At 42.8% G+C, this 26,533-nt stretch overlaps 1 protein-coding gene and 27 non-coding genes across 28 annotated transcripts; all 28 read right to left on the reverse strand.

Moving 5' to 3' along the window:
- Positions 1-320: 320 nt before the first annotated feature.
- On the reverse strand, positions 321-392 carry TRNAP-AGG (transfer RNA proline (anticodon AGG)). The gene has a single exon. It is a non-coding gene; the product is annotated as a tRNA-Pro (tRNA).
- Positions 393-1,278: 886 nt separating this feature from the next.
- TRNAP-AGG (transfer RNA proline (anticodon AGG)) lies at positions 1,279-1,350 on the reverse strand. Its single transcript has one exon. It is a non-coding gene; the product is annotated as a tRNA-Pro (tRNA).
- Positions 1,351-4,613: 3,263 nt separating this feature from the next.
- On the reverse strand, positions 4,614-5,825 carry LOC149647538 (uncharacterized). Its single transcript, XM_089849474.1, has one exon. It carries the CDS (start codon positions 5,473-5,475, stop codon positions 4,714-4,716), a length of 762 nt encoding a protein of 253 aa, XP_089705600.1. The 5' UTR covers positions 5,476-5,825; the 3' UTR covers positions 4,614-4,713.
- A 366-nt stretch (positions 5,826-6,191) lies between these two features.
- TRNAP-AGG (transfer RNA proline (anticodon AGG)) lies at positions 6,192-6,263 on the reverse strand. Its single transcript has one exon. It is a non-coding gene; the product is annotated as a tRNA-Pro (tRNA).
- A 1,851-nt stretch (positions 6,264-8,114) lies between these two features.
- TRNAP-AGG (transfer RNA proline (anticodon AGG)) lies at positions 8,115-8,186 on the reverse strand. The gene has a single exon. It is a non-coding gene; the product is annotated as a tRNA-Pro (tRNA).
- A 1,046-nt stretch (positions 8,187-9,232) lies between these two features.
- TRNAP-AGG (transfer RNA proline (anticodon AGG)) lies at positions 9,233-9,304 on the reverse strand. The gene has a single exon. It is a non-coding gene; the product is annotated as a tRNA-Pro (tRNA).
- A 249-nt stretch (positions 9,305-9,553) lies between these two features.
- On the reverse strand, positions 9,554-9,625 carry TRNAP-AGG (transfer RNA proline (anticodon AGG)). Its single transcript has one exon. It is a non-coding gene; the product is annotated as a tRNA-Pro (tRNA).
- Positions 9,626-10,350: 725 nt separating this feature from the next.
- TRNAP-AGG (transfer RNA proline (anticodon AGG)) lies at positions 10,351-10,422 on the reverse strand. Its single transcript has one exon. It is a non-coding gene; the product is annotated as a tRNA-Pro (tRNA).
- Positions 10,423-10,826: 404 nt separating this feature from the next.
- On the reverse strand, positions 10,827-10,898 carry TRNAP-AGG (transfer RNA proline (anticodon AGG)). The gene has a single exon. It is a non-coding gene; the product is annotated as a tRNA-Pro (tRNA).
- A 564-nt stretch (positions 10,899-11,462) lies between these two features.
- TRNAP-AGG (transfer RNA proline (anticodon AGG)) lies at positions 11,463-11,534 on the reverse strand. Its single transcript has one exon. It is a non-coding gene; the product is annotated as a tRNA-Pro (tRNA).
- An 893-nt stretch (positions 11,535-12,427) lies between these two features.
- On the reverse strand, positions 12,428-12,499 carry TRNAP-AGG (transfer RNA proline (anticodon AGG)). Its single transcript has one exon. It is a non-coding gene; the product is annotated as a tRNA-Pro (tRNA).
- Positions 12,500-12,903: 404 nt separating this feature from the next.
- Positions 12,904-12,975, reverse strand: TRNAP-AGG (transfer RNA proline (anticodon AGG)). Its single transcript has one exon. It is a non-coding gene; the product is annotated as a tRNA-Pro (tRNA).
- Positions 12,976-13,539: 564 nt separating this feature from the next.
- TRNAP-AGG (transfer RNA proline (anticodon AGG)) lies at positions 13,540-13,611 on the reverse strand. Its single transcript has one exon. It is a non-coding gene; the product is annotated as a tRNA-Pro (tRNA).
- A 1,047-nt stretch (positions 13,612-14,658) lies between these two features.
- On the reverse strand, positions 14,659-14,730 carry TRNAP-AGG (transfer RNA proline (anticodon AGG)). Its single transcript has one exon. It is a non-coding gene; the product is annotated as a tRNA-Pro (tRNA).
- A 250-nt stretch (positions 14,731-14,980) lies between these two features.
- TRNAP-AGG (transfer RNA proline (anticodon AGG)) lies at positions 14,981-15,052 on the reverse strand. Its single transcript has one exon. It is a non-coding gene; the product is annotated as a tRNA-Pro (tRNA).
- A 726-nt stretch (positions 15,053-15,778) lies between these two features.
- On the reverse strand, positions 15,779-15,850 carry TRNAP-AGG (transfer RNA proline (anticodon AGG)). The gene has a single exon. It is a non-coding gene; the product is annotated as a tRNA-Pro (tRNA).
- Positions 15,851-16,898: 1,048 nt separating this feature from the next.
- TRNAP-AGG (transfer RNA proline (anticodon AGG)) lies at positions 16,899-16,970 on the reverse strand. Its single transcript has one exon. It is a non-coding gene; the product is annotated as a tRNA-Pro (tRNA).
- Positions 16,971-17,696: 726 nt separating this feature from the next.
- TRNAP-AGG (transfer RNA proline (anticodon AGG)) lies at positions 17,697-17,768 on the reverse strand. Its single transcript has one exon. It is a non-coding gene; the product is annotated as a tRNA-Pro (tRNA).
- A 1,370-nt stretch (positions 17,769-19,138) lies between these two features.
- TRNAP-AGG (transfer RNA proline (anticodon AGG)) lies at positions 19,139-19,210 on the reverse strand. The gene has a single exon. It is a non-coding gene; the product is annotated as a tRNA-Pro (tRNA).
- A 726-nt stretch (positions 19,211-19,936) lies between these two features.
- On the reverse strand, positions 19,937-20,008 carry TRNAP-AGG (transfer RNA proline (anticodon AGG)). The gene has a single exon. It is a non-coding gene; the product is annotated as a tRNA-Pro (tRNA).
- A 404-nt stretch (positions 20,009-20,412) lies between these two features.
- On the reverse strand, positions 20,413-20,484 carry TRNAP-AGG (transfer RNA proline (anticodon AGG)). Its single transcript has one exon. It is a non-coding gene; the product is annotated as a tRNA-Pro (tRNA).
- A 403-nt stretch (positions 20,485-20,887) lies between these two features.
- On the reverse strand, positions 20,888-20,959 carry TRNAP-AGG (transfer RNA proline (anticodon AGG)). The gene has a single exon. It is a non-coding gene; the product is annotated as a tRNA-Pro (tRNA).
- Positions 20,960-21,209: 250 nt separating this feature from the next.
- On the reverse strand, positions 21,210-21,281 carry TRNAP-AGG (transfer RNA proline (anticodon AGG)). Its single transcript has one exon. It is a non-coding gene; the product is annotated as a tRNA-Pro (tRNA).
- A 404-nt stretch (positions 21,282-21,685) lies between these two features.
- TRNAP-AGG (transfer RNA proline (anticodon AGG)) lies at positions 21,686-21,757 on the reverse strand. Its single transcript has one exon. It is a non-coding gene; the product is annotated as a tRNA-Pro (tRNA).
- A 564-nt stretch (positions 21,758-22,321) lies between these two features.
- On the reverse strand, positions 22,322-22,393 carry TRNAP-AGG (transfer RNA proline (anticodon AGG)). Its single transcript has one exon. It is a non-coding gene; the product is annotated as a tRNA-Pro (tRNA).
- Positions 22,394-22,956: 563 nt separating this feature from the next.
- Positions 22,957-23,028, reverse strand: TRNAP-UGG (transfer RNA proline (anticodon UGG)). The gene has a single exon. It is a non-coding gene; the product is annotated as a tRNA-Pro (tRNA).
- A 410-nt stretch (positions 23,029-23,438) lies between these two features.
- Positions 23,439-23,510, reverse strand: TRNAP-AGG (transfer RNA proline (anticodon AGG)). The gene has a single exon. It is a non-coding gene; the product is annotated as a tRNA-Pro (tRNA).
- Positions 23,511-24,563: 1,053 nt separating this feature from the next.
- On the reverse strand, positions 24,564-24,635 carry TRNAP-AGG (transfer RNA proline (anticodon AGG)). The gene has a single exon. It is a non-coding gene; the product is annotated as a tRNA-Pro (tRNA).
- Between the last annotated feature and the right edge of the window lie 1,898 nt (positions 24,636-26,533).

Consider the following 26,533-nt stretch of genomic DNA (forward strand, 5'->3'; position numbering starts at 1 on the left):
GTTCCTCCGGGATTTGAACCCGGGACCACTCGCACCCTAAGCGAGTATCATCCCCCTAGACCAACGGACCATGTGTTGAAGAAAAATATGCTCAACTCATAGGTCTACCCTGTAGTTAGTTGAATTTAAATAGTTACTAAATTACTTCAGAAAGAACACGGGTCTGTCCGGGATTTGAACCCGGGACCACTCGCAGTCAAAGCGAGTATCATACCCCTAGACCAACGGACAATGTGCGTAAGTAAAATATGCTCAACTCATAGGACTAACCAGTAATTAGTTCAAATTATACAATCCCAAAACTACTTCTGCAAAAGCTCGGGTCCGTCCGGGATTTGAACCCGGGACCACTCGCACCCTAAGCGAGTATCATACCCCTAGACCAACGGACCGTGTGTTCGAGTAAAATATGCCCAACTCATAGGTCTACCCTGTAGTTAGTTGCATTTAAATAGTTGCTAAATTACTTCTGAAAGAACTCGGGTCTGTCCGGGATTTGAACCGGAGACCACTCGCGCCAAAGCGAGTATCATACCCCTAGACCAACGGACAATCTGCGAAAGTAAAATATGCTCAACTCATAGGACTACCCTGTAATTAGTTGCAATTAAATAGTCACAAAACTACTTCTGCAAAAACTTGGGTCCGTCTGGGATTTGAACCCGGGACCACTCGCACCCAAAGCGAGATTCATACCCCTAGACCAAAGGACCGTGTGTTCATGTAAAATATGCCCAACTCATAGGTCTACCCTGTAGTTAGTTGCATTTAAATAGTTGCTAAATTACTTCTGAAGGAACTCGGGTCTGTACGGGATTTGAACCCGGGACCACTCGCAGCCAAAGCGAATATTATACCACTAGACAAACGGACAATGTGCGTAAATAAAATGTGCTCAACTCATAGGACTACCCTGTAGTTAGTTGCATTTAAATAATTTCTAAATTACAGCTGAAAGAACTCGGGTCTGTCCAGGATATGAACCCGGGACCACTCGCAGCCAAAGCGAGTTTCATACACCTAGACCAACGGACAATCTGCGTGAGTAAAATATGCTCAACTCATAGGACTACCCTGTAATTAGTTGCAATTAAATAGTCACAAAACTACTTCTGCAAAAACTTGGGTCCGTCTGGGATTTGAACCCGGGACCACTCGCACCCAAAGCGAGTATCATACCCCTAGACCAACGGACCATGTAGAAATATGCTCAATTCATAGGGCTACAAATTAATTAGCTGCATTTAAATAGTCACTAAATTACTTCTGCAAAAACTCGGGTCCATCTGGGATTTGAACCCGGGACCACTCGCACCCTAAGCGAGTATCATACCCCTAGACCAACGGACCGTGTGTTCGAGTAAAATATGCCCAACTCATAGGATTACCCTGTAGTTAGTTGCATTTAAATAGTTGCTAAATTACTTCTGAAAGAACTCGGGTCTGTCCGGGATTTGAACCCGAGACCACTCGCGCCAAAGCGAGTATCATACCCCTAGACCAACGGACAATCTGCGAAAGTAAAATATGCTCAACTCATAGGACTACCCTGTAATTAGTTGCAATTAAATAGTCACAAAACTACTTCTGCAAAAACTTGGGTCCGTCCGGGATTTGAACCCGGGACCACTCGCACCCAAAGCGAGTATCATACCCCTAGACCAGGGCACCATGTATGGAATAGAAATATGCTCAATTCATAGGGCTACAAATTAATTAGTTGCATTTAAATAGTCACTAAATTACTTCTGCAAAAACTCGGGTTCCTCCGGGATTTAATAATAATAATAATAATAATAATTGTTTATTCAGTTCTCCTAAGTTATTGGTTACAAAATATTAGAGAGGCTAAGTCGCATGTCGACTTTTATGCCTCGTTATAAATACGTTATAAATTGAACTCTCTAAGTGGACAATAGCTAAGTACAATAATATTTTTGTTATACAAATGATCTTTTATTTATATACATCTTGGCCATTTTTTTAAATTGAGTTAAGCTTAGATTACACGCAGGGTTAATATCATTATATATTTTAACAGTTTTGTAGAAGATAGAATTGTATTTGATCTCTGTGCGTGCGTATGGTAATTCCAAAACATAGGGTTTGCGTGTGAAGTAGAAGGAAAATTTACTGATGTTAAAGGGGTTGTATGTTGTTGATTGTAATGTCTTGAAAACCAGGATTAAGCAAGTATAGTCATATAACTTATAGATATTCAATATTTTAAGGGATTCGAAGATAGGTTCGGTATGGGCTAGGTAGGCTTGCTTGTCAACTATTCGCACGGCTCTTTTTTGCAGTAGCATTAGGCGGTTTAAGTTGTGTTTGGAAGTGTTTCCCCATATCGCAAGGCAGTACGTAAGATTGGGGTAGATAAACGAATAGTATAATTGAGTTCTGGTTTTTTTGTTAAAGATATTTCTGTTCTGACTTAAAGTGTAGACACCATATGCTACTTTTTTCGCTATATGATCTACATGGTCGTTCCACTTCAAATGCGGGTCAAACAATAATCCCAAGTATTTGTACGTTTGTACCTCTTTCAATGGTTTATTTCCGATCATGACTTTGTTTTGATATAGTCGAGGTTTATTTAAGCTTGTAAAGATCATAAAGACTGTTTTTTCCAAGTTTAGTTCTAAAAAGTTGTCCGTTAGCCAGCGATCGATATTATTCAGCACTGTGTTAGTTTTTTGTATAAGTTGATTAAGATTTGAATCACCGTTTAAGTGGAAAGTATCGTCCGCGTATAATGTTAGAGAGTCTTCTTCAGTCACCATTACGAGGTCATTTACGTAGAGGTTAAATAGTAGAGGGGAAAGCACTGATCCCTGTGGGACTCCTTTATACGTTATTCTTTCCGATGAGAGATTACCATTTAAACTAGTTTGATTTTTCCTCTCTGTAAGGTATGTCTGGAGCCAATCGTAACTTGGTCCCCTAAATCCCATGCGGTATATTTTGGCTAGTAGTCGTTCATGATTAACCGAGTCGAACGCTTTTTTGAGGTCGAAAAATATACCTATGGCGTAATTATTTTTTTCAAATTGATCAATTATTTGTTTGTTTACTTTTAATTGCGCCATTTCTACACTCAATTTTTCTCTAAAGCCATATTGGCTGGGGGTGAGGATTTCATATTTTTCACAAAAGCTATTTAGGCGGGCTAAAAAACATTTGTCAAATATTTTTGCGAACACGGAAAGTTTCGTAATCGGCCTGTAATTAGTTGGCTGATCTTTTTCCCCTTTCTTAAAGATTGGTAATATTATTCCTTTTTTCAATAGTTCGGGATATTTTCCAGTCCTAAACGATAAGTTAATTAGAAAGGTCAGCGGTCCAACTATATCCGGGGCAACCTTTTTCACTATCTTTGTAGAGATGTCATCAAAACCGGGAGAAGAGTCTGTTTTCAGATTATTAATTACTGCTAAGGTCTCTGTCTCTTCCATATCAAGTAATGTTAGGGAGTTTGGGAGGTTTTTTACATTGGATAAATTTTTGTCTATGCTTTCTTGTTCCTTTGATGTTCCCCTATCAGGGTTGAAAAACTCGTTAAAGTAATTGGGGTGTAGTCCTCTGTATGGTGGCTCTCTAATTTTCGCTCTGTTAAGTAGTTCATTGATAAGTTTCCAGGATAATTTTGGGTTTCCGCTAGCTTCCTCCAGTGCATTTTTATAAAATTTAGCTCTGGCATTTCTTATTACATTGTTACAATAATTTCGGGCTTGTTTATAATTTACAATATTAGTTTCTGTTGGGTGTTTGAGGCTAAGAGTTCTTAATCGTTTTCTATTTTTAAGCAAGTTTTTTATATTATCCGTTATCCATTTGTGGGAGTCACTTTTCTTCACTTCGTAGTATGGGAAGCAATTGTTGTACGCTTCTGTAAAGATTTCGTGAAAACACTTGAAAGCAATATCACTGTTAGCCGTTTTTTGAAGGTCCCAGGTTTGGTTTTTTAAGACATTAATGAATTTTGAGATATTAGAACTAGATTGGTTTCTGACTTTTATTATTCGCTTCGCGGAGTCTGGTAACTTTAGTTTTACGTAAATTAAGCCATGGTCTGATACTTGCACGTCCGGAACAACATATGTCTCAAGTGCAAAGTTCGCGTAACAATGGTCTATTAAGGTGGCTGTTAGTGTGGTTGTCCTAGTTGCACTATTGATTAATTGATTAAAGCCATAGGATCTCGTTAAGTCTAAAAGTCTATTGGCGTCGTTTGACTTATCTAAAAGATTTATATTTAAGTCTCCAAGTAGTATTTTTTGGCTTGATAGTGGACCAATCTTTTCTATGGTATTCTCTAGTAATTCAAGAAAATCTTCTACGGCTCCCCCTGTTCTATAGATTACCGATACGTAAATTCCTTCAATCTTGATTGTAAATATTTCACCAATCTCTGTACAACAGCATGCATTTTTTACAGTTTCAAAGATTATTTGGTCCTTGATATAAAACCCCACACCTCCCCCTTTCTTCTTCTCCCTGCCTCGTCCCACAAATTTAAAGTTCGGGTACGCCTCCCCAAAGTCATTTTTGTACCAGGTTTCTGCTAAAGCAAAGATATGTATTTCATTTTTTAACAATGTTTGACAAGTAGTAAAAAGGTTGGAAAAGTTAGCGTGAGCACTGCGTATATTATTGAAGATTAAATTAAACATAAATTATTTTTAAAGGTTTCTTAAGTTAGTATTATTTGTTTTAGATTTTTGTTATTGTTTGCGTCTCGTAATCGTACTTATAAGTGTCATTTCCAATCAAGATTGAATTCGTTGACTTCCATTTAAATTTATCAGGTTGGGTTTTTGCAAATTGCCTCAGTTTATATCTCGCTAGATGTTGGTTTTGAGTGTAATCTTGCTCAAGGTACATATTTGTACCTTTGAGTTGGGTGCTTTTCGAAAGAAGACTGATTTTTTGATCGTACGTTTCCATTTTAAGTATTACATTTCTCGTTTTTCCGTTAACAAATGGGCCTTTGCGATAGGTCATACTCGGGGTTATCGTGATCGAGGAATTTAGTTTCTGGGTAATTAAGTTTTGAACTTTTCTGTTTAGCGCGTTTCTATCCTCCCCGTCGGCGTCATCTAGTCCCCTTATTATCAAATTGTTGCGTTTTAGGGACACTTCCATTTGCTCAATTCGTCTTGTGTTGATCTCTGCATTGCTTTTAGCTCTTTTTTCAATTTGTATCATCTCGTTCTCAACCGTTGTTAGCCTAGCATCCATGGCCCCTATGTCCTGAATTGCTTTTTGCATCGTGGTTAGGGAATTTTCCATAGCTTGTTGTCTGGCATCCAAGGCTGCCAATGAATTATTAGTATCATTGACGGTGGTTGTTAAATTGTCTATCTTCTTTGTAATTGCTCCCAGTGCACCTATGATACTCTCAAGGGAGGTTTTCTCATCAGTATTTGTCTCATCGTTGGATTTCGAATTGGCTCTTGTGTTTCTATTACTCATAATTACTTGTTTGGTATAAATTATGACTTTTCAGTTGTCCAGCAACTGGCACAATTGTCCGCGTTATCAGTGGTCGCCCGTACCGCCACGTAAGCACTAACTGACGAAACCGATCGCGATTTATTATGAGTTCAAAATGATGCTTTTTATAAAAACAGGGATTAGTTAATTTATTACGTTACTCTTTGCGTGCATGTCCATCGGTGGTTCAAGTAGAGTTGTGTTTAATTACCGTTGCAACGGATAAATTTTGAAGATCGATAGCCGAGGCTTAACAAAACTAGATACTGCCACTGAGATATATTTTAAAGTTCGATAGCCGAGGCTTAACATCCACTTTTCAGGAGAGCCGAAAAATGCGACCGTTCCCTACGAACATAAAGCGGTAATACTATCTTAGCCACCCTTTTTTACTAAGGGACCACTCGCACCCTAAGCGAGTATCATCCCCCTAGACCAACGGACCATGTGTTGAAGAAAAATATGCTCAACTCATAGGTCTACCCTGTAGTTAGTTGAATTTAAATAGTTACTAAATTACTTCAGAAAGAACACGGGTCTGTCCGGGATTTGAACCCGGGACCACTCGCAGTCAAAGCGAGTATCATACCCCTAGACCAACGGACAATGTGCGTAAGTAAAATATGCTCAACTCATAGGACTAACCTGTAATTAGTTCAAATTATACAATCCCAAAACTACTTCTGCAAAAGCTCGGGTCCGTCCGGGATTTGAACCCGGGACCACTCGCACCCTAAGCGAGTTTCATACCCCTAGACCAACGGACCGTGTGTTCGAGTAAAATATGCCCAACTCATAGGTCTACCCTGTAGTTAGTTGCATTTAAATAGTTGCTAAATTACTTCTGAAAGAACTCGGGTCTGTCCGGGATTTGAACCGGAGACCACTCGCGCCAAAGCGAGTATCATACCCCTAGACCAACGGACAATCTGCGAAAGTAAAATATGCTCAACTCATAGGACTACCCTGTAATTAGTTGCAATTAAATAGTCACAAAACTACTTCTGCAAAAACTTCGGTCCGTCTGGGATTTGAACCCGGGACCACTCGCACCCAAAGCGAGATTCATACCCCTAGACCAAAGGACCGTGTGTTCATGTAAAATATGCCCAACTCATAGGTCTACCCTGTAGTTAGTTGCATTTAAATAGTTGCTAAATTACTTCTGAAGGAACTCGGGTCTGTACGGGATTTGAACCCGGGACCACTCGCAGCCAAAGCGAATATTATACCACTAGACAAACGGACAATGTGCGTAAATAAAATGTGCTCAACTCATAGGACTACCCTGTAGTTAGTTGCATTTAAATAATTTCTAAATTACAGCTGAAAGAACTCGGGTCTGTCCAGGATATGAACCCGGGACCACTCGCAGCCAAAGCGAATATTATACCACTAGACAAACGGACAATGTGCGTAAATAAAATGTGCTCAACTCATAGGACTACCCTGTAGTTAGTTGCATTTAAATAATTTCTAAATTACAGCTGAAAGAACTCGGGTCTGTCCAGGATATGAACCCGGGACCACTCGCAGCCAAAGCGAGTATCATACCCCTAGACCAACGGACAATCTGCGTAAGTAAAATATGCTCAACTCATAGGACTACCCTGTAATTAGTTGCAATTAAATAGTCACAAAACTACTTTTGCAAAAACTCGGGTACGTCCGGGATTTGAAACCTAGAACACTCGCACCCAAAGCGAGTATCATACCCCTAGACCAGGGCACCATGTATGGAATAGAAATATGCTCAATTCATAGGGCTACAAATTAATTAGTTGCATTTAAATAGTCACTAAATTACTTCTGCAAAAACTCGGGTCCCTCCGGGATTTGAACCCGGGACCACTCGCACCCTAAGCGAGTATCATCCCCCTAGACCAACGGACAATGTGCGTAAGTAAAATATGCTCAACTCATAGGACTAACCTGTAATTAGTTCAAATTATACAGTCCCAAAACTACTTCTGCAAAAGCTCGGGTCCGTCCGGTATTTGAAGTCGGGACCACTCGCACCCTAAGCGAGTATCATACCCCTAGACCAACGGACCGTGTGTTCGAGTAAAATATGCCCAACTCATAGGTCTACCCTGTAGTTAGTTGAATTTAAATAGTTACTAAATTACTTCTGAAAGAACTCGGGTCTGTCCGGGATTTGAACCCGAGACCACTCGCGCCAAAGCGAGTATCATACCCCTAGACCAACGGACAATCTGCGAAAGTAAAATATGCTCAACTCATAGGACTACCCTGTAATTAGTTGCAATTAAATAGTCACAAAACTACTTCTGCAAAAACTTGGGTCCGTCCGGGTTTTGAACCCGGGACCACTCGCAGCCAAAGCGAGTTTCATACACCTAGACCAACGGACAATCTGCGTGAGTAAAATATGCTCAACTCATAGGACTACCCTGTAATAAGTTGCAATTAAATAGTCACAAAACTACTTCTGCAAAAACTTGGGTCCGTCTGGGATTTGAACCCGGGACCACTCGCACCCAAAGCGAGTATCATACCCCTAGACCAACGTACCATGTACAAATATGCTCAATTCATAGGGCTACAAATTAATTAGCTGCATTTAAATAGTCACTAAATTACTTCTGCAAAAACTCGGGTCCATCTGGGATTTGAACCCGGGACCACTCGCACCCTAAGCGAGTATCATACCCCTAGACCAACGGACCGTGTGTTCGAGTAAAATATGCCCAACTCATAGGATTACCCTGTAGTTAGTTGCATTTAAATAGTCACTAAATTACTTCTTCAAAAACTCGGGTCCGTCCGGGATTAGAACCCGAGACCACTCGCACCTAAGCGAGTATCATACCCCTAGACCAACGGACAATCTGCGTAAGTAAAATATGCTCAACTCATAGGACTACCCTGTAATTAGTTGCAATTAAATAGTCACAAAACTACTTTTGCAAAAACTCGGGTACGTCCGGGATTTGAAACCTAGAACACTCGCACCCAAAGCGAGTATCATACCCCTAGACCAGGGCACCATGTATGGAATAGAAATATGCTCAATTCATAGGGCTACAAATTAATTAGTTGCATTTATATAGTCACTAAATTACTTCTGCAAAAGTTCGGGTCCGTCCGGGATTTGAACCCGGGACCACTCGCACCCTAAGTAAGTATCATATCCCTAGACCAACGGACCGTGTGTTCGAGTAAAATATGCCCAACTCATAGGTCTACCCTGTAGTTAGTTGCATTTAAATAGTTGCTAAATTACTTCTGAAAGAACTCGGGTCTGTCCGGGATTTGAACCCGGGACCACTCGCAGCCAAAGCGAGTATCATACCCCTAGACAAACGGACAATGTGCGTAAGTAAAATGTGCTCAACTCATAGGACTACCCTGTAGTTAGTTGCATTTAAATAGTTACTAAATTACTTCTGAAAGAATTCGGGTCTGTCCGGGATTTGAACCCGGGACCACTCGCAGCGAAAGCGAGTTTCATACCCCAAGAAAAACGGACAATCTGCGTAAGTAAAATATGCTCAACTCATACGACTACCCTGTATTTAGTTGCAATTAAATAGTCACAAAACTACTTCTGCAAAAACTTGGGTCCGTCTGGGATTTGAACCCGGGACCACTCGCACCCAAAGCGAGTATCATACCCCTAGACCAACGGACCATGTAGAAATATGCTCAATTCATAGGGCTAAAATTAATTAGTTGCATTTAAATAGTCACTAAATTACTTCTGCAAAAACTCGGGTCCCTCCGGGATTTGAACCCGGGACCACTCGCACCCTAAGCGAGTATCATCCCCCTAGACCAACGGACCATGTGTTCAAGAAAAATATGCCCAACTCATAGGTCTACCCTGTAGTTAGTTGAATTTAAATAGTTACTAAATTTCTTCTGAAAGAACTCGGGTCTGTCCGGGATTTGAACCCGGGACCACTCGCAGTCAAAGCGAGTATCATACCCCTAGACCAACGGACAATGTGCGTAAGTAAAATATGCTCAACTCATAGACTAACCTGTAATTAGTTCAAATTATACAGTCCCAAAACTACTTCTGCAAAAGCTCGGGTCCGTCCGGGATTTGAACCCGGGACCACTCGCACCCTAAGCGAGTATCATACCCCTAGACCAACGGACCGTGTGTTCGAGTAAAATATGCCCAACTCATAGGTCTACCCTGTAGTTAGTTGAATTTAAATAGTTACTAAATTACTTCTGGAAGAACTCGGGTCTGTCCGGGATTTGAACCCGGGACCACTCGCAGCCAAAGCGAGTTTCATACCCCTAGACCAACGGACAATCTGCGTAAGTAAAATATGCTCAACTCATAGGACTACCCTGTAATTAGTTGCAATTAAATAGTCACAAAACTACTTCTGCAAAAACTTGGGTCCGTCTGGGATTTGAACCCGGGACCACTCGCACCCAAAGCGAGTATCATACCCCTAGACCAACGGACCATGTAGAAATATGCTCAATTCATAGGGCTACAAATTAATTAGTTGCATTTAAATAGTCACTAAATTACTTCTGCAAAAACTCGGGTCCGTCCAGGATTAGAACCCGAGACCACTCGCACCTAAGCGAGTATCATCCCCCTAGACCAACGGACCATGTGTTGAAGAAAAATATGCCCAACTCATAGGTCTACCCAGTAGTTAGTTGAATTTAAATAGTTACTAAATTACTTCTGAAAGAACTCGGGTCTGTCCGGGATTTGAACCCGGGACCACTCGCAGTCAAAGCGAGTATCATACCCCTAGACCAACGGACAATGTGCGTAAGAAAAATATGCTCAACTCATAGGACTAACCTGAAATTAGTTCAAATTATACAGTCCCAAAACTACTTCTGCAAAAGCTCGGGTCCGTCCGGGATTTGAACCCGGGACCACTCGCACCCTAAGCGAGTATCATACCCCTAGACCAACGGACCGTGCGTTCGAGTAAAATATGCCCAACTCGTAGGTCTACCCTTTAGTTAGTTGAATTTAAATAGTTACTAAATTACTTCTGGAAGAACTCGGGTCTGTCCGGGATTTGAACCCGGGACCACTCGCAGCCAAAGCGAGTTTCATACACCTAGACCAACGGACAATCTGCGTAAGTAAAATATGCTCAACTCATAGGACTACCCTGTAATTAGTTGCAATTAAATAGTCACAAAGCTACTTCTGCAAAAACTTGGGTCCGTCTGGGATTTGAACCCGGGACCACTCGCACCCAAAGCGAGTATCATACCCCTAGACCAACGGACCATGTAGAAATATGCTCAATTCATAGGGCTACAAATTAATTAGCTGCATTTAAATAGTCACTAAATTACTTCTGCAAAAACTCGGGTCCCTCCGGGATTTGAACCCGGGACCACTCGCACCCTAAGCGAGTATCATACCCCTAGACCAACGGACCGTGTGTTCGAGTAAAATATGCCCAACTCATAGGATTACCCTGTAGTTAGTTGCATTTAAATAGTTGCTAAATTACTTCTAAAAGAACTCGGGTCTGTCGGGGATTTGAACCCGAGACCACTCGCGCCAAAGCGAGTATCATACCCCTAGACCAACGGACAATCTGCGAAAGTAAAATATGCTCAACTCATAGGACTACCCTGTAATTAGTTGCAATTAAATAGTCACAAAACTATTTCTGCAAAAACTTGGGTCCGTCCGGGTTTTGAACCCGGGAACACTCGCAGCCAAAGCGAGTTTCATACACCTAGACCAACGGACAATCTGCGTAAGTAAAATATGCTCAACTCATAGGACTACCCTGTAGTTAGTTGCAATTAAATAGTCACAAAACTACTTCTGCAAAAACTTGGGTCCGTCTGGGATTTGAACCCGGGACCACTCGCACCCAAAGCGAGTATCATACCCCTAGACCAACGGACCATGTAGAAATATGCTCAATTCATAGGGCTACAAATTAATTAGCTGCATTTAAATAGTCACTAAATTACTTCTGCAAAAACTCGGGTCCATCCGGGATTTGAACCCGGGACCACTCGCACCCTAAGCGAGTATCATACCCCTAGACCAACGGACCGTGTGTTCGAGTAAAATATGCTCAACTCATAGGACTACCCTGTAATTAGTTGCAATTAAATAGTCACAAAACTACTTCTGCAAAAACTTGGGTCCGTCCGGGATTTGAACCCGGGACCACTCGCGCCAAAGCGAGTATCATACCCCTAGACCAACGGACAATCTGCGTAAGTAAAATATGCTCAACTCATAGGACTACCCTGTAATTAGTTGCAATTAAATAGTCACAAAACTACTTTTGTAAAAACTCGGGTACGTCCGGGATTTGAAACCTAGAACACTCGCACCCAAAGCGAGTATCATACCCCTAGACCAGGGCACCATGTTTGGAATAGAAATATGCTCAATTCATAGGGCTACAAATTAATTAGTTGCATTTAAATAGTCACTAAATTACTTCTGCAAAAGCTCGGGTCCGTCCGGGATTTGAACCCTGGACCACTCGCACCCTAAGTGAGTATCATATCCCTATACCAACGGACCGTGTGTTCGAGTAAAATATACCCAACTCATAGGTCTACCTTGTAGTTAGTTGCATTTAAATAGTTGCTAAATTACTTCTGAAAGAACTCGGGTCTGTACGGGATTTGAACCCGGGACCACTCGCAGCCAAAGCGAATATTATACCACTAGACAAACGGACAATAAGCGTAAATAAAATGTGCTCAACTCATAGGACTACCCTGTAGTTAGTTGCATTTAAATAGTTTCTAAATTACAGCTGAAAGAACTCGGGTCTGTCCGGGATTTGAACCCGGGACCACTCGCAGTCAAAGCGAGTATCATACCCCTAGACCAACGGACAATGTGCGTAAGTAAAATATGCTCAACTCATAGGACTAACCTGAAATTAGTTCAAATTATACAGTCCCAAAACTACTTCTGCAAAAGCTCGGGTCCGTCCGGGATTTGAACCCGGGACCACTCGCACCCTAAGCGAGTATCATACCCCTAGACCAACGGACCGTGCGTTCGAGTAAAATATGCCCAACTCGTAGGTCTACCCTTTAGTTAGTTGAATTTAAATAGTTACTAAATTACTTCTGGAAGAACTCGGGTCTGTCCGGGATTTGAACCCGGGACCACTCGCAGCCAAAGCGAGTTTCATACACCTAGACCAACGGACAATCTGCGTAAGTAAAATATGCTCAACTCATAGGACTACCCTGTAATTAGTTGCAATTAAATAGTCACAAAGCTACTTCTGCAAAAACTTGGGTCCGTCTGGGATTTGAACCCGGGACCACTCGCACCCAAAGCGAGTATCATACCCCTAGACCAACGGACCATGTAGAAATATGCTCAATTCATAGGGCTACAAATTAATTAGCTGCATTTAAATAGTCACTAAATTACTTCTGCAAAAACTCGGGTCCCTCCGGGATTTGAACCCGGGACCACTCGCACCCTAAGCGAGTATCATACCCCTAGACCAACGGACCGTGTGTTCGAGTAAAATATGCCCAACTCATAGGATTACCCTGTAGTTAGTTGCATTTAAATAGTTGCTAAATTACTTCTAAAAGAACTCGGGTCTGTCGGGGATTTGAACCCGAGACCACTCGCGCCAAAGCGAGTATCATACCCCTAGACCAACGGACAATCTGCGAAAGTAAAATATGCTCAACTCATAGGACTACCCTGTAATTAGTTGCAATTAAATAGTCACAAAACTATTTCTGCAAAAACTTGGGTCCGTCCGGGTTTTGAACCCGGGACCACTCGCAGCCAAAGCGAGTTTCATACACCTAGACCAACGGACAATCTGCGTAAGTAAAATATGCTCAACTCATAGGACTACCCTGTAGTTAGTTGCAATTAAATAGTCACAAAACTACTTCTGCAAAAACTTGGGTCCGTCTGGGATTTGAACCCGGGACCACTCGCACCCAAAGCGAGTATCATACCCCTAGACCAACGGACCATGTAGAAATATGCTCAATTCATAGGGCTACAAATTAATTAGCTGCATTTAAATAGTCACTAAATTACTTCTGCAAAAACTCGGGTCCATCCGGGATTTGAACCCGGGACCACTCGCACCCTAAGCGAGTATCATACCCCTAGACCAACGGACCGTGTGTTCGAGTAAAATATGCTCAACTCATAGGACTACCCTGTAATTAGTTGCAATTAAATAGTCACAAAACTACTTCTGCAAAAACTTGGGTCCGTCCGGGATTTGAACCCGGGACCACTCGCGCCAAAGCGAGTATCATACCCCTAGACCAACGGACAATCTGCGTAAGTAAAATATGCTCAACTCATAGGACTACCCTGTAATTAGTTGCAATTAAATAGTCACAAAACTACTTTTGTAAAAACTCGGGTACGTCCGGGATTTGAAACCTAGAACACTCGCACCCAAAGCGAGTATCATACCCCTAGACCAGGGCACCATGTTTGGAATAGAAATATGCTCAATTCATAGGGCTACAAATTAATTAGTTGCATTTAAATAGTCACTAAATTACTTCTGCAAAAGCTCGGGTCCGTCCGGGATTTGAACCCGGGACCACTCGCCCCCTAAGTGAGTATCATATCCCTATACCAACGGACCGTGTGTTCGAGTAAAATATACCCAACTCATAGGTCTACCTTGTAGTTAGTTGCATTTAAATAGTTGCTAAATTACTTCTGAAAGAACTCGGGTCTGTACGGGATTTGAACCCGGGACCACTCGCAGCCAAAGCGAATATTATACCACTAGACAAACGGACAATAAGCGTAAATAAAATGTGCTCAACTCATAGGACTACCCTGTAGTTAGTTGCATTTAAATAGTTTCTAAATTACAGCTGAAAGAACTCGGGTCTGTCCAGGATATGAACCCGGGACCACTCGCAGCCAAAGCGAGTATCATACCCCTAGACCAACGGACAATCTGCGTAACTAAAATATGCTCAACTCATAGGACTACCCTGTAATTAGTTGCAATTAAATAGTCACAAAACTACTTCTGCAAAAACTTGGGTCCGTCTGTGATTTGAACCCGGGACCACTCGCACCCAAAGCGAGTATCATACCCCTAGACCAACGGACCATGTAGAAATATGCTCAATTCATAGGGCTACAAATTAATTAGTTGCATTTAAATAGTCACTAAATTACTTCTGCAAAAACTCGGGTCCCTCCGGGATTTGAACCCGGGACCACTCGCACCCTAAGCGAGTATCATCCCCCTAGACCAACGGACCATGTGTTCAAGAAAAATATGCCCAACTCATAGGTCTACCCTGTAGTTAGTTGAATTTAAATAGTTACTAAATTACTTCAGAAAGAACTCGGGTCTGTCCGGGATTTGAACCCGGGACCACTCGCAGTCAAAGCGAGTATCATACCCCTAGACCAACGGACAATGTGTGTAAGTAAAATATGCTCAACTCATAGGACTAACCTGTAATTAGTTCAAATTATACAGTCCCAAAACTACTTCTGCAAAAGCTCGGGTCCGTCCGGGATTTGAACCCGGGACCACTCGCACCCTAAGCGAGTATCATCCCCCTAGACCATCGGACCGTGTGTTCGAGTAAAATATGCCCAACTCATAGGTCTACCCTGTAGTTAGTTGCATTTAAATAGTTACTAAATTACTTCTGAAAGAACTCGGGTCTGTCCGGGATTTGAACCCGGGACCACTCGCAGCCAAAGCGAGTATCATACCCCTAGACCAACGGACAATCTGCGTAAGTAAAATATGCTCAACTCATAGGACTACCCTGTAATTAGTTGCAATTAAATAGTCACAAAGCTACTTCTGCAAAAACTTGGGTCCGTCTGGGATTTGAACCCGGGACCACTCGCACCCAAAGCGAGTATCATACCCCTAGACCAACGGACCATGTCGAAATATGCTCAATTCATAGGGCTACAAATTAATTAGCTGCATTTAAATAGTCACTAAATTACTTCTGCAAAAACTCGGGTCCCTTCGGGGTTTGAACCCGGGACCACTCGCACCCTAAGCGAGTATCATCCCCCTAGACCAACGGACCATGTGTTCAAGAAAAATATGCCCAACTCATAGGTCTACCCTGTAGTTAGTTGAATTTAAATAGTTACTAAATTACTTCAGAAAGAACTCGGGTCTGTCCGGGATTTGAACCCGGGACCACTCGCAGTCAAAGCGAGTATCATACCCCTAGACCAACGGACAATGTGCGTAAGTAAAATATGCTCAACTCATAGGACTAACCTGTAATTAGTTCAAATTATACAGTCCCAAAACTACTTCTGCAAAAGCTCGGGTCCGTCCGGGATTTGAACCCGGGACCACTCGCACCCTAAGCGAGTATCATCCCCCTAGACCATCGGACCGTGTGTTCGAGTAAAATATGCCCAACTCATAGGTCTACCCTGTAGTTAGTTGCATTTAAATAGTTACTAAATTACTTCTGAAAGAACTCGGGTCTGTCCGGGATTTGAACCCGGGACCACTCGCAGCCAAAGCGAGTATCATACCCCTAGACCAACGGACAATCTGCGTAGGTAAAATATGCTCAACTCATAGGACTACCCTGTAATTAGTTGCAATTAAATAGTCACAAAACTACTTTTGTAAAAACTCGGGCACGTCCGGGATTTGAAACCTAGAACACTCGCACCCAAAGCGAGTATCATACCCCTAGACCAGGGCACCATGTATGGAATAGAAATATGCTCAATTCATAGGGCTACAAATTAATTAGTTGCATTTAAATAGTCACTAAATTACTTCTGCAAAAGCTCGGGTCCGTCCGGGATTTGAACCCGGGACCACTCGCACCCTAAGTGAGTATCATATCCCTAGACCAACGGACCGTGTGTTCGAGTAAAATATACCCAACTCATAGGTCTACCTTGTAGTTAGTTGCATTTAAATAGTTGCTAAATTACTTCTGAAAGAACTCGGGTCTGTACGGGATTTGAACCCGGGACCACTCGCAGCCAAAGCGAATATTATACCACTAGACAAACGGACAATGTGCGTAAATAAAATGTGCTCAACTCATAGGACTACCCTGTAGTTAGTTGCATTTAAATAGTTTCTAAATTACAGCTGAAAGAACTCGGGTCTGTCCAGGATATGAACCCGGGACGACTCGCAGCCAAAGCGAGTATCATACCCCTAGACCAACGGACAATCTGCGTAAGTAAAATATGCTCAACTCATAGGACTACCCTGTAATTAGTTGCAATTAAATAGTCACAAAACTACTTCTGCAAAAACTTGGGTCCGTCTGTGATTTGAACCCGGGACCACTCGCACCCAAAGCGAGTATCATACCCCTAGACCAACGGACCATGTAGAAATATGCTCAATTCATAGGGCTACAAATTAATTAGTTGCATTTAAATAGTCACTAAATTACTTCTGCAAAAACTCGGGTCCCTCCGGGATTTGAACCCGGGACCACTCGCACCCTAAGCGAGTATCATCCCCCTAGACCAACGGACCATGTGTTCAAGAAAAATATGCCCAACTCATAGGTCTACCCTGTAGTTAGTTGAATTTAAATAGTTACTAAATTACTTCAGAAAGAACTCGGGTCTGTCCGGGATTTGAACCCGGGACCACTCGCAGCCAAAGCGAGTATCATACCCCTAGACCAACGGACAATCTGCGTAAGTAAAATATGCTCAACTCATAGGACTACCCTGTAATTAGTTGCAATTAAATAGTCACAAAGCTACTTCTGCAAAAACTTGGGTCCGTCTGGGATTTGAACCCGGGACCACTCGCACCCAAAGCGAGTATCATACCCCTAGACCAACGGACCATGTCGAAATATGCTCAATTCATAGGGCTACAAATTAATTAGCTGCATTTAAATAGTCACTAAATTACTTCTGCAAAAACTCGGGTCCCTTCGGGGTTTGAACCCGGGACCACTCGCACCCTAAGCGAGTATCATCCCCCTAGACCAACGGACCATGTGTTCAAGAAAAATATGCCCAACTCATAGGTCTACCCTGTAGTTAGTTGAATTTAAATAGTTACTAAATTACTTCAGAAAGAACTCGGGTCTGTCCGGGATTTGAACCCGGGACCACTCGCAGTCAAAGCGAGTATCATACCCCTAGACCAACGGACAATGTGCGTAAGTAAAATATGCTCAACTCATAGGACTAACCTGTAATTAGTTCAAATTATACAGTCCCAAAACTACTTCTGCAAAAGCTCGGGTCCGTCCGGGATTTGAACCCGGGACCACTCGCACCCTAAGCGAGTATCATCCCCCTAGACCATCGGACCGTGTGTTCGAGTAAAATATGCCCAACTCATAGGTCTACCCTGTAGTTAGTTGCATTTAAATAGTTACTAAATTACTTCTGAAAGAACTCGGGTCTGTCCGGGATTTGAACCCGGGACCACTCGCAGCCAAAGCGAGTATCATACCCCTAGACCAACGGACAATCTGCGTAGGTAAAATATGCTCAACTCATAGGACTACCCTGTAATTAGTTGCAATTAAATAGTCACAAAACTACTTTTGTAAAAACTCGGGCACGTCCGGGATTTGAAACCTAGAACACTCGCACCCAAAGCGAGTATCATACCCCTAGACCAGGGCACCATGTATGGAATAGAAATATGCTCAATTCATAGGGCTACAAATTAATTAGTTGCATTTAAATAGTCACTAAATTACTTCTGCAAAAGCTCGGGTCCGTCCGGGATTTGAACCCGGGACCACTCGCACCCTAAGTGAGTATCATATCCCTAGACCAACGGACCGTGTGTTCGAGTAAAATATACCCAACTCATAGGTCTACCTTGTAGTTAGTTGCATTTAAATAGTTGCTAAATTACTTCTGAAAGAACTCGGGTCTGTACGGGATTTGAACCCGGGACCACTCGCAGCCAAAGCGAATATTATACCACTAGACAAACGGACAATGTGCGTAAATAAAATGTGCTCAACTCATAGGACTACCCTGTAGTTAGTTGCATTTAAATAGTTTCTAAATTACAGCTGAAAGAACTCGGGTCTGTCCAGGATATGAACCCGGGACGACTCGCAGCCAAAGCGAGTATCATACCCCTAGACCAACGGACAATCTGCGTAAGTAAAATATGCTCAACTCATAGGACTACCCTGTAATTAGTTGCAATTAAATAGTCACAAAACTACTTCTGCAAAAACTTGGGTCCGTCTGTGATTTGAACCCGGGACCACTCGCACCCAAAGCGAGTATCATACCCCTAGACCAACGGACCATGTAGAAATATGCTCAATTCATAGGGCTACAAATTAATTAGTTGCATTTAAATAGTCACTAAATTACTTCTGCAAAAACTCGGGTCCCTCCGGGATTTGAACCCGGGACCACTCGCACCCTAAGCGAGTATCATCCCCCTAGACCAACAGACCATGTGTTCAAGAAAAATATGCCCAACTCATAGGTCTACCCTGTAGTTAGTTGAATTTAAATAGTTACTAAATTACTTCAGAAAGAACTCGGGTCTGTCCGGGATTTGAACCCGGGACCACTCGCAGTCAAAGCGAGTATCATACCCCTAGACCAACGGACAATGTGCGTAAGTAAAATATGCTCAACTCATAGGACTAACCTGTAATTAGTTCAAATTATACAGTCCCAAAACTACTTCTGCAAAAGCTCGGGTCCGTCCGGGATTTGAACCCGGGACCACTCGCACCCTAAGCGAGTATCATCCCCCTAGACCATCGGACCGTGTGTTCGAGTAAAATATGCCCAACTCATAGGTCTACCCTGTAGTTAGTTGCATTTAAATAGTTACTAAATTACTTCTGAAAGAACTCGGGTCTGTCCGGGATTTGAACCCGGGACCACTCGCAGCCAAAGCGAGTATCATACCCCTAGACCAACGGACAATCTGCGTAAGTAAAATATGCTCAACTCATAGGACTACCCTGTAATTAGTTGCAATTAAATAGTCACAAAGCTACTTCTGCAAAAACTTGGGTCCGTCTGGGATTTGAACCCGGGACCACTCGCACCCAAAGCGAGTATCATACCCCTAGACCAACGGACCATGTAGAAATATGCTCAATTCATAGGGCTACAAATTAATTAGCTGCATTTAAATAGTCACTAAATTACTTCTGCAAAAACTCGGGTCCCTCCGGGATTTGAACGCGGGACCACTCGCACCCTAAGCGAGTATCATCCCCCTAGACCAACGGACCATGTGTTCAAGAAAAATATGCCCAACTCATAGGTCTACCCTGTAGTTAGTTGAATTTAAATAGTTACTAAATTACTTCAGAAAGAACTCGGGTCTGTCCGGGATTTGAACCCGGGACCACTCGCAGTCAAAGCGAGTATCATACCCCTAGACCAACGGACAATGTGCGTAAGTAAAATATGCTCAACTCATAGGACTAACCTGTAATTAGTTCAAATTATACAGTCCCAAAACTACTTCTGCAAAAGCTCGGGTCCGTCCGGGATTTGAACCCGGGACCACTCGCACCCTAAGCGAGTATCATCCCTCTAGACCATCGGACCGTGTGTTCGAGTAAAATATGCCCAACTCATAGGTCTACCCTGTAGTTAGTTGCATTTAAATAGTTACTAAATTACTTCTGAAAGAACTCGGGTCTGTCCGGGATTTGAACCCGGGACCACTCGCAGCCAAAGCGAGTATCATACCCCTAGACCAACGGACAATCTGCGTAAGTAAAATATGCTCAACTCATAGGACTACCCTGTAATTAGTTGCAATTAAATAGTCACAAAGCTACTTCTGCAAAAACTTGGGTCCGTCTGGGATTTGAACCCGGGACCACTCGCACCCAAAGCGAGTATCATACCCCTAGACCAACGGACCATGTAGAAATATGCTCAATTCATAGGGCTACAAATTAATTAGCTGCATTTAAATAGTCACTAAATTACTTCTGCAAAAACTCGGGTCCCTCCGGGATTTGAACCCGGGACCACTCGCACCCTAAGCGAGTATCATACCCCTAGACCAACGGACCGTGTGTTCGAGTAAAATATGCCCAACTCATAGGATTACCCTGTAGTTAGTTGCATTTAAATAGTTGCTAAATTACTTCTGAAAGAACTCGGGTCTGTCCGGGATTTGAACCCGAGACCACTCGCGCCAAAGCGAGTATCATACCCCTAGACCAACGGACAATCTGCGTAAGTAAAATATGCTCAACTCATAGGACTACCCTGTAATTAGTTGCAATTAAATAGTCACAAAGCTACTTCTGCAAAAACTTGGGTCCGTCTGGGATTTGAACCCGGGACCACTCGCACCCAAAGCGAGTATCATACCCCTAGACCAACGGACCATGTAGAATTATGCTCAATTCATAGGGCTACAAATTAATTAGCTGCATTTAAATAGTCACTAAATTACTTCTGCAAAAACTCGGGTCCCTCCGGGATTTGAACCCGGGACCACTCGCACCCTAAGCGAGTATCATCCCCCTAGACCAACGGACCATGTGTTCAAGAAAAATATGCCCAACTCATAGGTCTACCGTGTAGTTAGTTGAATTTAAATAGTTACTAAATTACTTCAGAAAGAACTCGGGTCTGTCCGGGATTTGAACCCGGGACCACTCGCAGTCAAAGCGAGTATCATACCCCTAGACCAACGGACAATGTGCGTAAGTAAAATATGCTCAACTCATAGGACTAACCTGTAATTAGTTCAAATTATACAGTCCCAAAACTACTTCTGCAAAAGCTCGGGTCCGTCCGGGATTTGAACCCGGGACCACTCGCACCCTAAGCGAGTATCATCCCCCTAGACCATCGGACCGTGTGTTCGAGTAAAATATGCCCAACTCATAGGTCTACCCTGTAGTTAGTTGCATTTAAATAGTTACTAAATTACTTCTGAAAGAACTCGGGTCTGTCCGGGATTTGAACCCGGGACCACTCGCAGCCAAAGCGAGTATCATACCCCTAGACCAACGGACAATCTGCGTAAGTAAAATATGCTCAACTCATAGGACTACCCTGTAATTAGTTGCAATTAAATAGTCACAAAGCTACTTCTGCAAAAACTTGGGTCCGTCTGGGATTTGAACCCGGGACCACTCGCACCCAAAGCGAGTATCATACCCCTAGACCAACGGACCATGTAGAAATATGCTCAATTCATAGGGCTACAAATTAATTAGCTGCATTTAAATAGTCACTAAATTACTTCTGCAAAAACTCGGGTCCCTCCGGGATTTGAACCCGGGACCACTCGCACCCTAAGCGAGTATCATACCCCTAGACCAACGGACCGTGTGTTCGAGTAAAATATGCCCAACTCATAGGATTACCCTGTAGTTAGTTGCATTTAAATAGTTGCTAAATTACTTCTGAAAGAACTCGGGTCTGTCCGGGATTTGAACCCGAGACCACTCGCGCCAAAGCGAGTATCATACCCCTAGACCAACGGACAATCTGCGAAAGTAAAATATGCTCAACTCATAGGACTACCCTGTAATTAGTTGCAATTAAATAGTCACAAAACTACTTCTGCAAAAACTTGGGTCCGTCCGGGTTTTGAACCCGGGACCACTCGCAGCCAAAGCGAGTTTCATACACCTAGACCAACGGACAATCTGCGTAAGTAAAATCTGCTCAACTCATAGGACTACCCTGTAATTAGTTGCAATTAAATAGTCACAAAACTACTTCTGCAAAAACTTGGGTCCGTCTGGGATTTGAACCCGGGACCACTCGCACCCAAAGCGAGTATCATACCCCTAGACCAACGGACCATGTAGAAATATGCTCAATTCATAGGGCTACAAATTAATTAGCTGCATTTAAATAGTCACTAAATTACTTCTGCAAAAACTCGGGTCCATCCGGGATTTGAACCCGGGACCACTCGCACCCTAAGCGAGTATCATATCCCTAGACCAACGGACCGTTTGTTCGAGTAAAATATACCCAACTCATAGGTCTACCTTGTAGTTAGTTGCATTTAAATAGTTGCTAAATTACTTCTGAAAGAACTCGGGTCTGTCCGGGATTTGAACCCGGGACCACTCGCACCCAAAGCGAGTATCATACCCCTAGACCAACGGACCATGTAGAAATATGCTCAATTCATAGGGCTACAAATTAATTAGCTGCTTTTAAATAGTCACTAAATTACTTCTGCAAAAACTCGGGTCCATCCGGGATTTGAACCCGGGACCACTCGCACCCTAAGCGAGTATCATACCCCTAGACAACGGACCGTGTGTTCGAGTAAAATATGCCCAACTCATAGGATTACCCTGTAGTTTGTTGCATTTAAATAGTGGCTAAATTACTTCTGAAAGAACTCGGGTCTGTCCGGGATTTGAACCCGAGACCACTCGCGCCAAAGCGAGTATCATACCCCTAGACCAACGGACAATCTGCGAAAGTAAAATATGCTCAACTCATAGGACTACCCTGTAATTAGTTGCAATTAAATAGTCACAAAACTACTTCTGCAAAAACTTGGGTCCGTCCGGGATTTGAACCCGGGACCACTCGCACCCAAAGCGAGTATCATACCCCTAGACCAACGGACCATATGTGTAAGAAAAATGTGCTCAACTATTAGGCCTACCCTGTAAATAGTTGCAATTAAATAGTCACGAAACTATTTCTGCAAAAACTCGGGTGCGTCCGGGATTTGAAACCTAGAACACTCGCACACAAAGGGAGTATCATACCCCTAGACCAGCGCACCATGTATGGAATAGAAATATGCTCAATTCATAGGGCTACAAATTAGTTAGTTGCATTTAAATAGTCACTAAATTATTTCTTCAAAAACTCGGGTCCGTCCGGGATTAGAACCCGAGACCACTCGCACCTAAGCGAGTGTCATACTCCTAGAACAACGGACAATGTGCGTAAGTAAAATATGCTCAACTCATAGGACTACCCTGTAATTAGTTGCAATTATGTAGTCCCAAAACTACTTCCGCAAAATCTCGGGTCCGTCCGGGATTTGAACCCGGGACCACTCGCACCCTAAGCGAGATTCATACCCCTAGACCAACGGACCGTGTGTTCATGTAAAATATGCCCAACTCATATGTCTACCCTGTAGTTAGTTGCATTTAAATAGTTGCTAAATTACTTCTGAAAGAACTCGGGTCTGTACGGGATTTGAACCCGGGACCACTCGCAGCCAAAGCGAATATCATACCACTAGACAAACGGACAATGTGCGTAAGTAAAATGTGCTCAACTCATAGGACTACCATGTAGTTAGTGGCATTTAAATAATTTCTAAATTACAGCTAAAAGAACTCGGGTCTGTCCGGGATTTGAACCCGAGACCACTCGCGCCAAAGCGAGTATCATACCCCTAGACCAACGGACAATCTGCGTAAGTAAAAAATGCTCAACTCATAGGACTACCCTGTAATTAGTTGCAATTAAATAGTCACAAAACTACTTTTGTAAAAACTCGGGTACGTCCGGGATTTGAAACCTAGAACACTCGCACCCAAAGCGAGTATCATACCCCTAGACCAGGGCACCATGTATGGAATAGAAATATGCTCAATTCATAGGGCTACAAATTAATTAGTTGCATTTAAATAGTCACTAAATTACTTCTGCAAAAGCTCGGGTCCGTCCGGGATTTGAACCCGGGACCACATGCACCCTAAGTAAGTATCATACCCCTAGACCAACGGACCGTGTGGTCGAGTAAAATATGCCCAACTCATAGGTCTACCCTGTAGTTAGTTGCATTTAAATAGTTACTAAATTAGTTTTGAAAGAACTCGGGTCTGTCCGGGATTTGAACCCGGGACCACTCGCAGTCAAAGCGAGTATCATACCCCTAGACCAACGGACAATGTACGTAAGTAAAATATGCTCAACTCATAGGACTACCCTGTAATTAGTTGCAATTAAATAGTCACAAAACTACTTCTGCAAAAACTCGGGTCCGTCCGGGATTAGAACCCGAGACCACTCGCACCTAAGCGAGTGTCATACTCCTAGAACAACGGACAATGTGCGTAAGTAAAATATGCTCAACTCATAAGACTACCCTGTAATTAGTTGCAATTATGTAGTCCCAAAACTACTTCCGCAAAATCTCGGGTCCGTCCGGGATTTGAACCCGGGACCACTCGCACCCTAAGCGAGATTCATACCCCTAGACCAACGGACCGTGTGTTCATGTAAAATATGCCCAACTCATAGGTCTACCCTGTAGTTAGTTGCATTTAAATAGTTGCTAAATTACTTCTGAAAGAACTCGGGTCTGTACGGGATTTGAACCCGGGACCACTCGCAGCCAAATCGAATATCATACCACTAGACAAACGGACAATGTGCGTAAGTAAAATGTGCTCAACTCATAGGACTACCCTGTAGTTAGTTGCATTTAAATAATTTCTAAATTACAGCTAAAAGAACTCGGGTCTGTCCGGGATTTGAACCCGAGACCACTCGCGCCCTAAGCGAGTATCATACCCCTAGACCAACGGACAATCTGCGTAAGTAAAATATGCTCAACTCATAGGACTACCCTGTAATTAGTTGCAATTAAATAGTCACAAAACTACTTTTGTAAAAACTCGGGTACGTCCGGGATTTGAAACCTAGAACACTCGCACCCAAAGCGAGTATCATACCCCTAGACCAGGGCACCATGTATGGAATAGAAATATGCTCAATTCATAGGGCTACAAATTAATTAGTTGCATTTAAATAGTCACTAAATTACTTCTGCAAAAGCTCGGGTCCGTCCGGGATTTGAACCCGGGACCACATGCACCCTAAGTAAGTATCATACCCCTAGACCAACGGACCGTGTGTTCGAGTAAAATATGCCCAACTCATAGGTCTACCCTGTAGTTAGTTGCATTTAAATAGTTACTAAATTAGTTTTGAAAGAACTCGGGTCTGTCCGGGATTTGAACCCGGGACCACTCGCAGTCAAAGCGAGTATCATACCCCTAGACCAACGGACAATGTACGTAAGTAAAATATGCTCAACTCATAGGACTACCCTGTAATTAGTTGCAATTATACAGTCCCAAAACTACTTCTGCAAAAGCTCGGGTCCGTCTAGGATTTGAACCCGGGACCACTCGCACCCTAAGTGAGTATCATATCCCTAGACCAACGGACCGTTTGTTCGAGTAAAATATACCCAACTCATAGGTCTACCTTGTAGTTAGTTGCATTTAAATAGTTGCTAAATTACTTCTGAAAGAACTCGGGTCTGTCCGGGATTTGAACCCGGGACCACTCGCAGCCAAAGCGAGTTTCATACCCCTAGACCAACGGACAATCTGCGTAAGTAAAATATGCTCAACTCATAGGACTACCCTGTAATTAGTTGCAATTAAATAGTCACAAAACTACTTCTGCAAAAACTCGGGTCCGTCCGGGATTAGAACCCGAGACCACTCGCACCTAAGCGAGTGTCATACTCCTAGAACAACGGACAATGTGCGTAAGTAAAATGTGCTCAACTCATAGGACTACCCTGTAGTTAGTTGCATTTAAATAATTTCTAAATTACAGCTAAAAGAACTCGGGTCTGTCCGGGATTTGAACCCGAGACCACTCGCGCCCTAAGCGAGTATCATACCCCTAGACCAACGGACAATCTGCGTAAGTAAAATATGCTCAACTCATAGGACTACCCTGTAATTAGTTGCAATTAAATAGTCACAAAACTACTTTTGTAAAAACTCGGGTACGTCCGGGATTTGAAACCTAGAACACTCGCACCCAAAGCGAGTATCATACCCCTAGACCAGGGCACCATGTATGGAATAGAAATATGCTAAATTCATAGGGCTACAAATTAATTAGTTGCATTTAAATAGTCACTAAATTACTTCTGCAAAAGCTCGGGTCCGTTCGGGATTTGAACCCGGGACCACTCGCACCCTAAGTAAGTATCATACCCCTAGACCAACGGACCGTGTGTTCGAGTAAAATATGCCCAACTCATAGGTCTACCCTGTAGTTAGTTGCATTTAAATAGTTGCTAAATTAGTTTTGAAAGAACTCGGGTCTGTCCGGGATTTGAACCCGGGACCACTCGCAGTC

Source organism: Phalangium opilio, unplaced genomic scaffold, assembly GCF_054372755.1.
Source record: "Phalangium opilio isolate 3A_F unplaced genomic scaffold, DU_Popi_V2 ptg000088l_1, whole genome shotgun sequence".
Classification (NCBI taxonomy): domain Eukaryota; kingdom Metazoa; phylum Arthropoda; class Arachnida; order Opiliones; family Phalangiidae; genus Phalangium; species Phalangium opilio.

Coding starts and splice junctions, on each gene's coding strand:
- LOC149647538 (XM_089849474.1), bottom strand. CDS start 5,475: ATGAGTAATAGAAACACAAGAGCCAATTCGAAATCCAACGATGAGACA.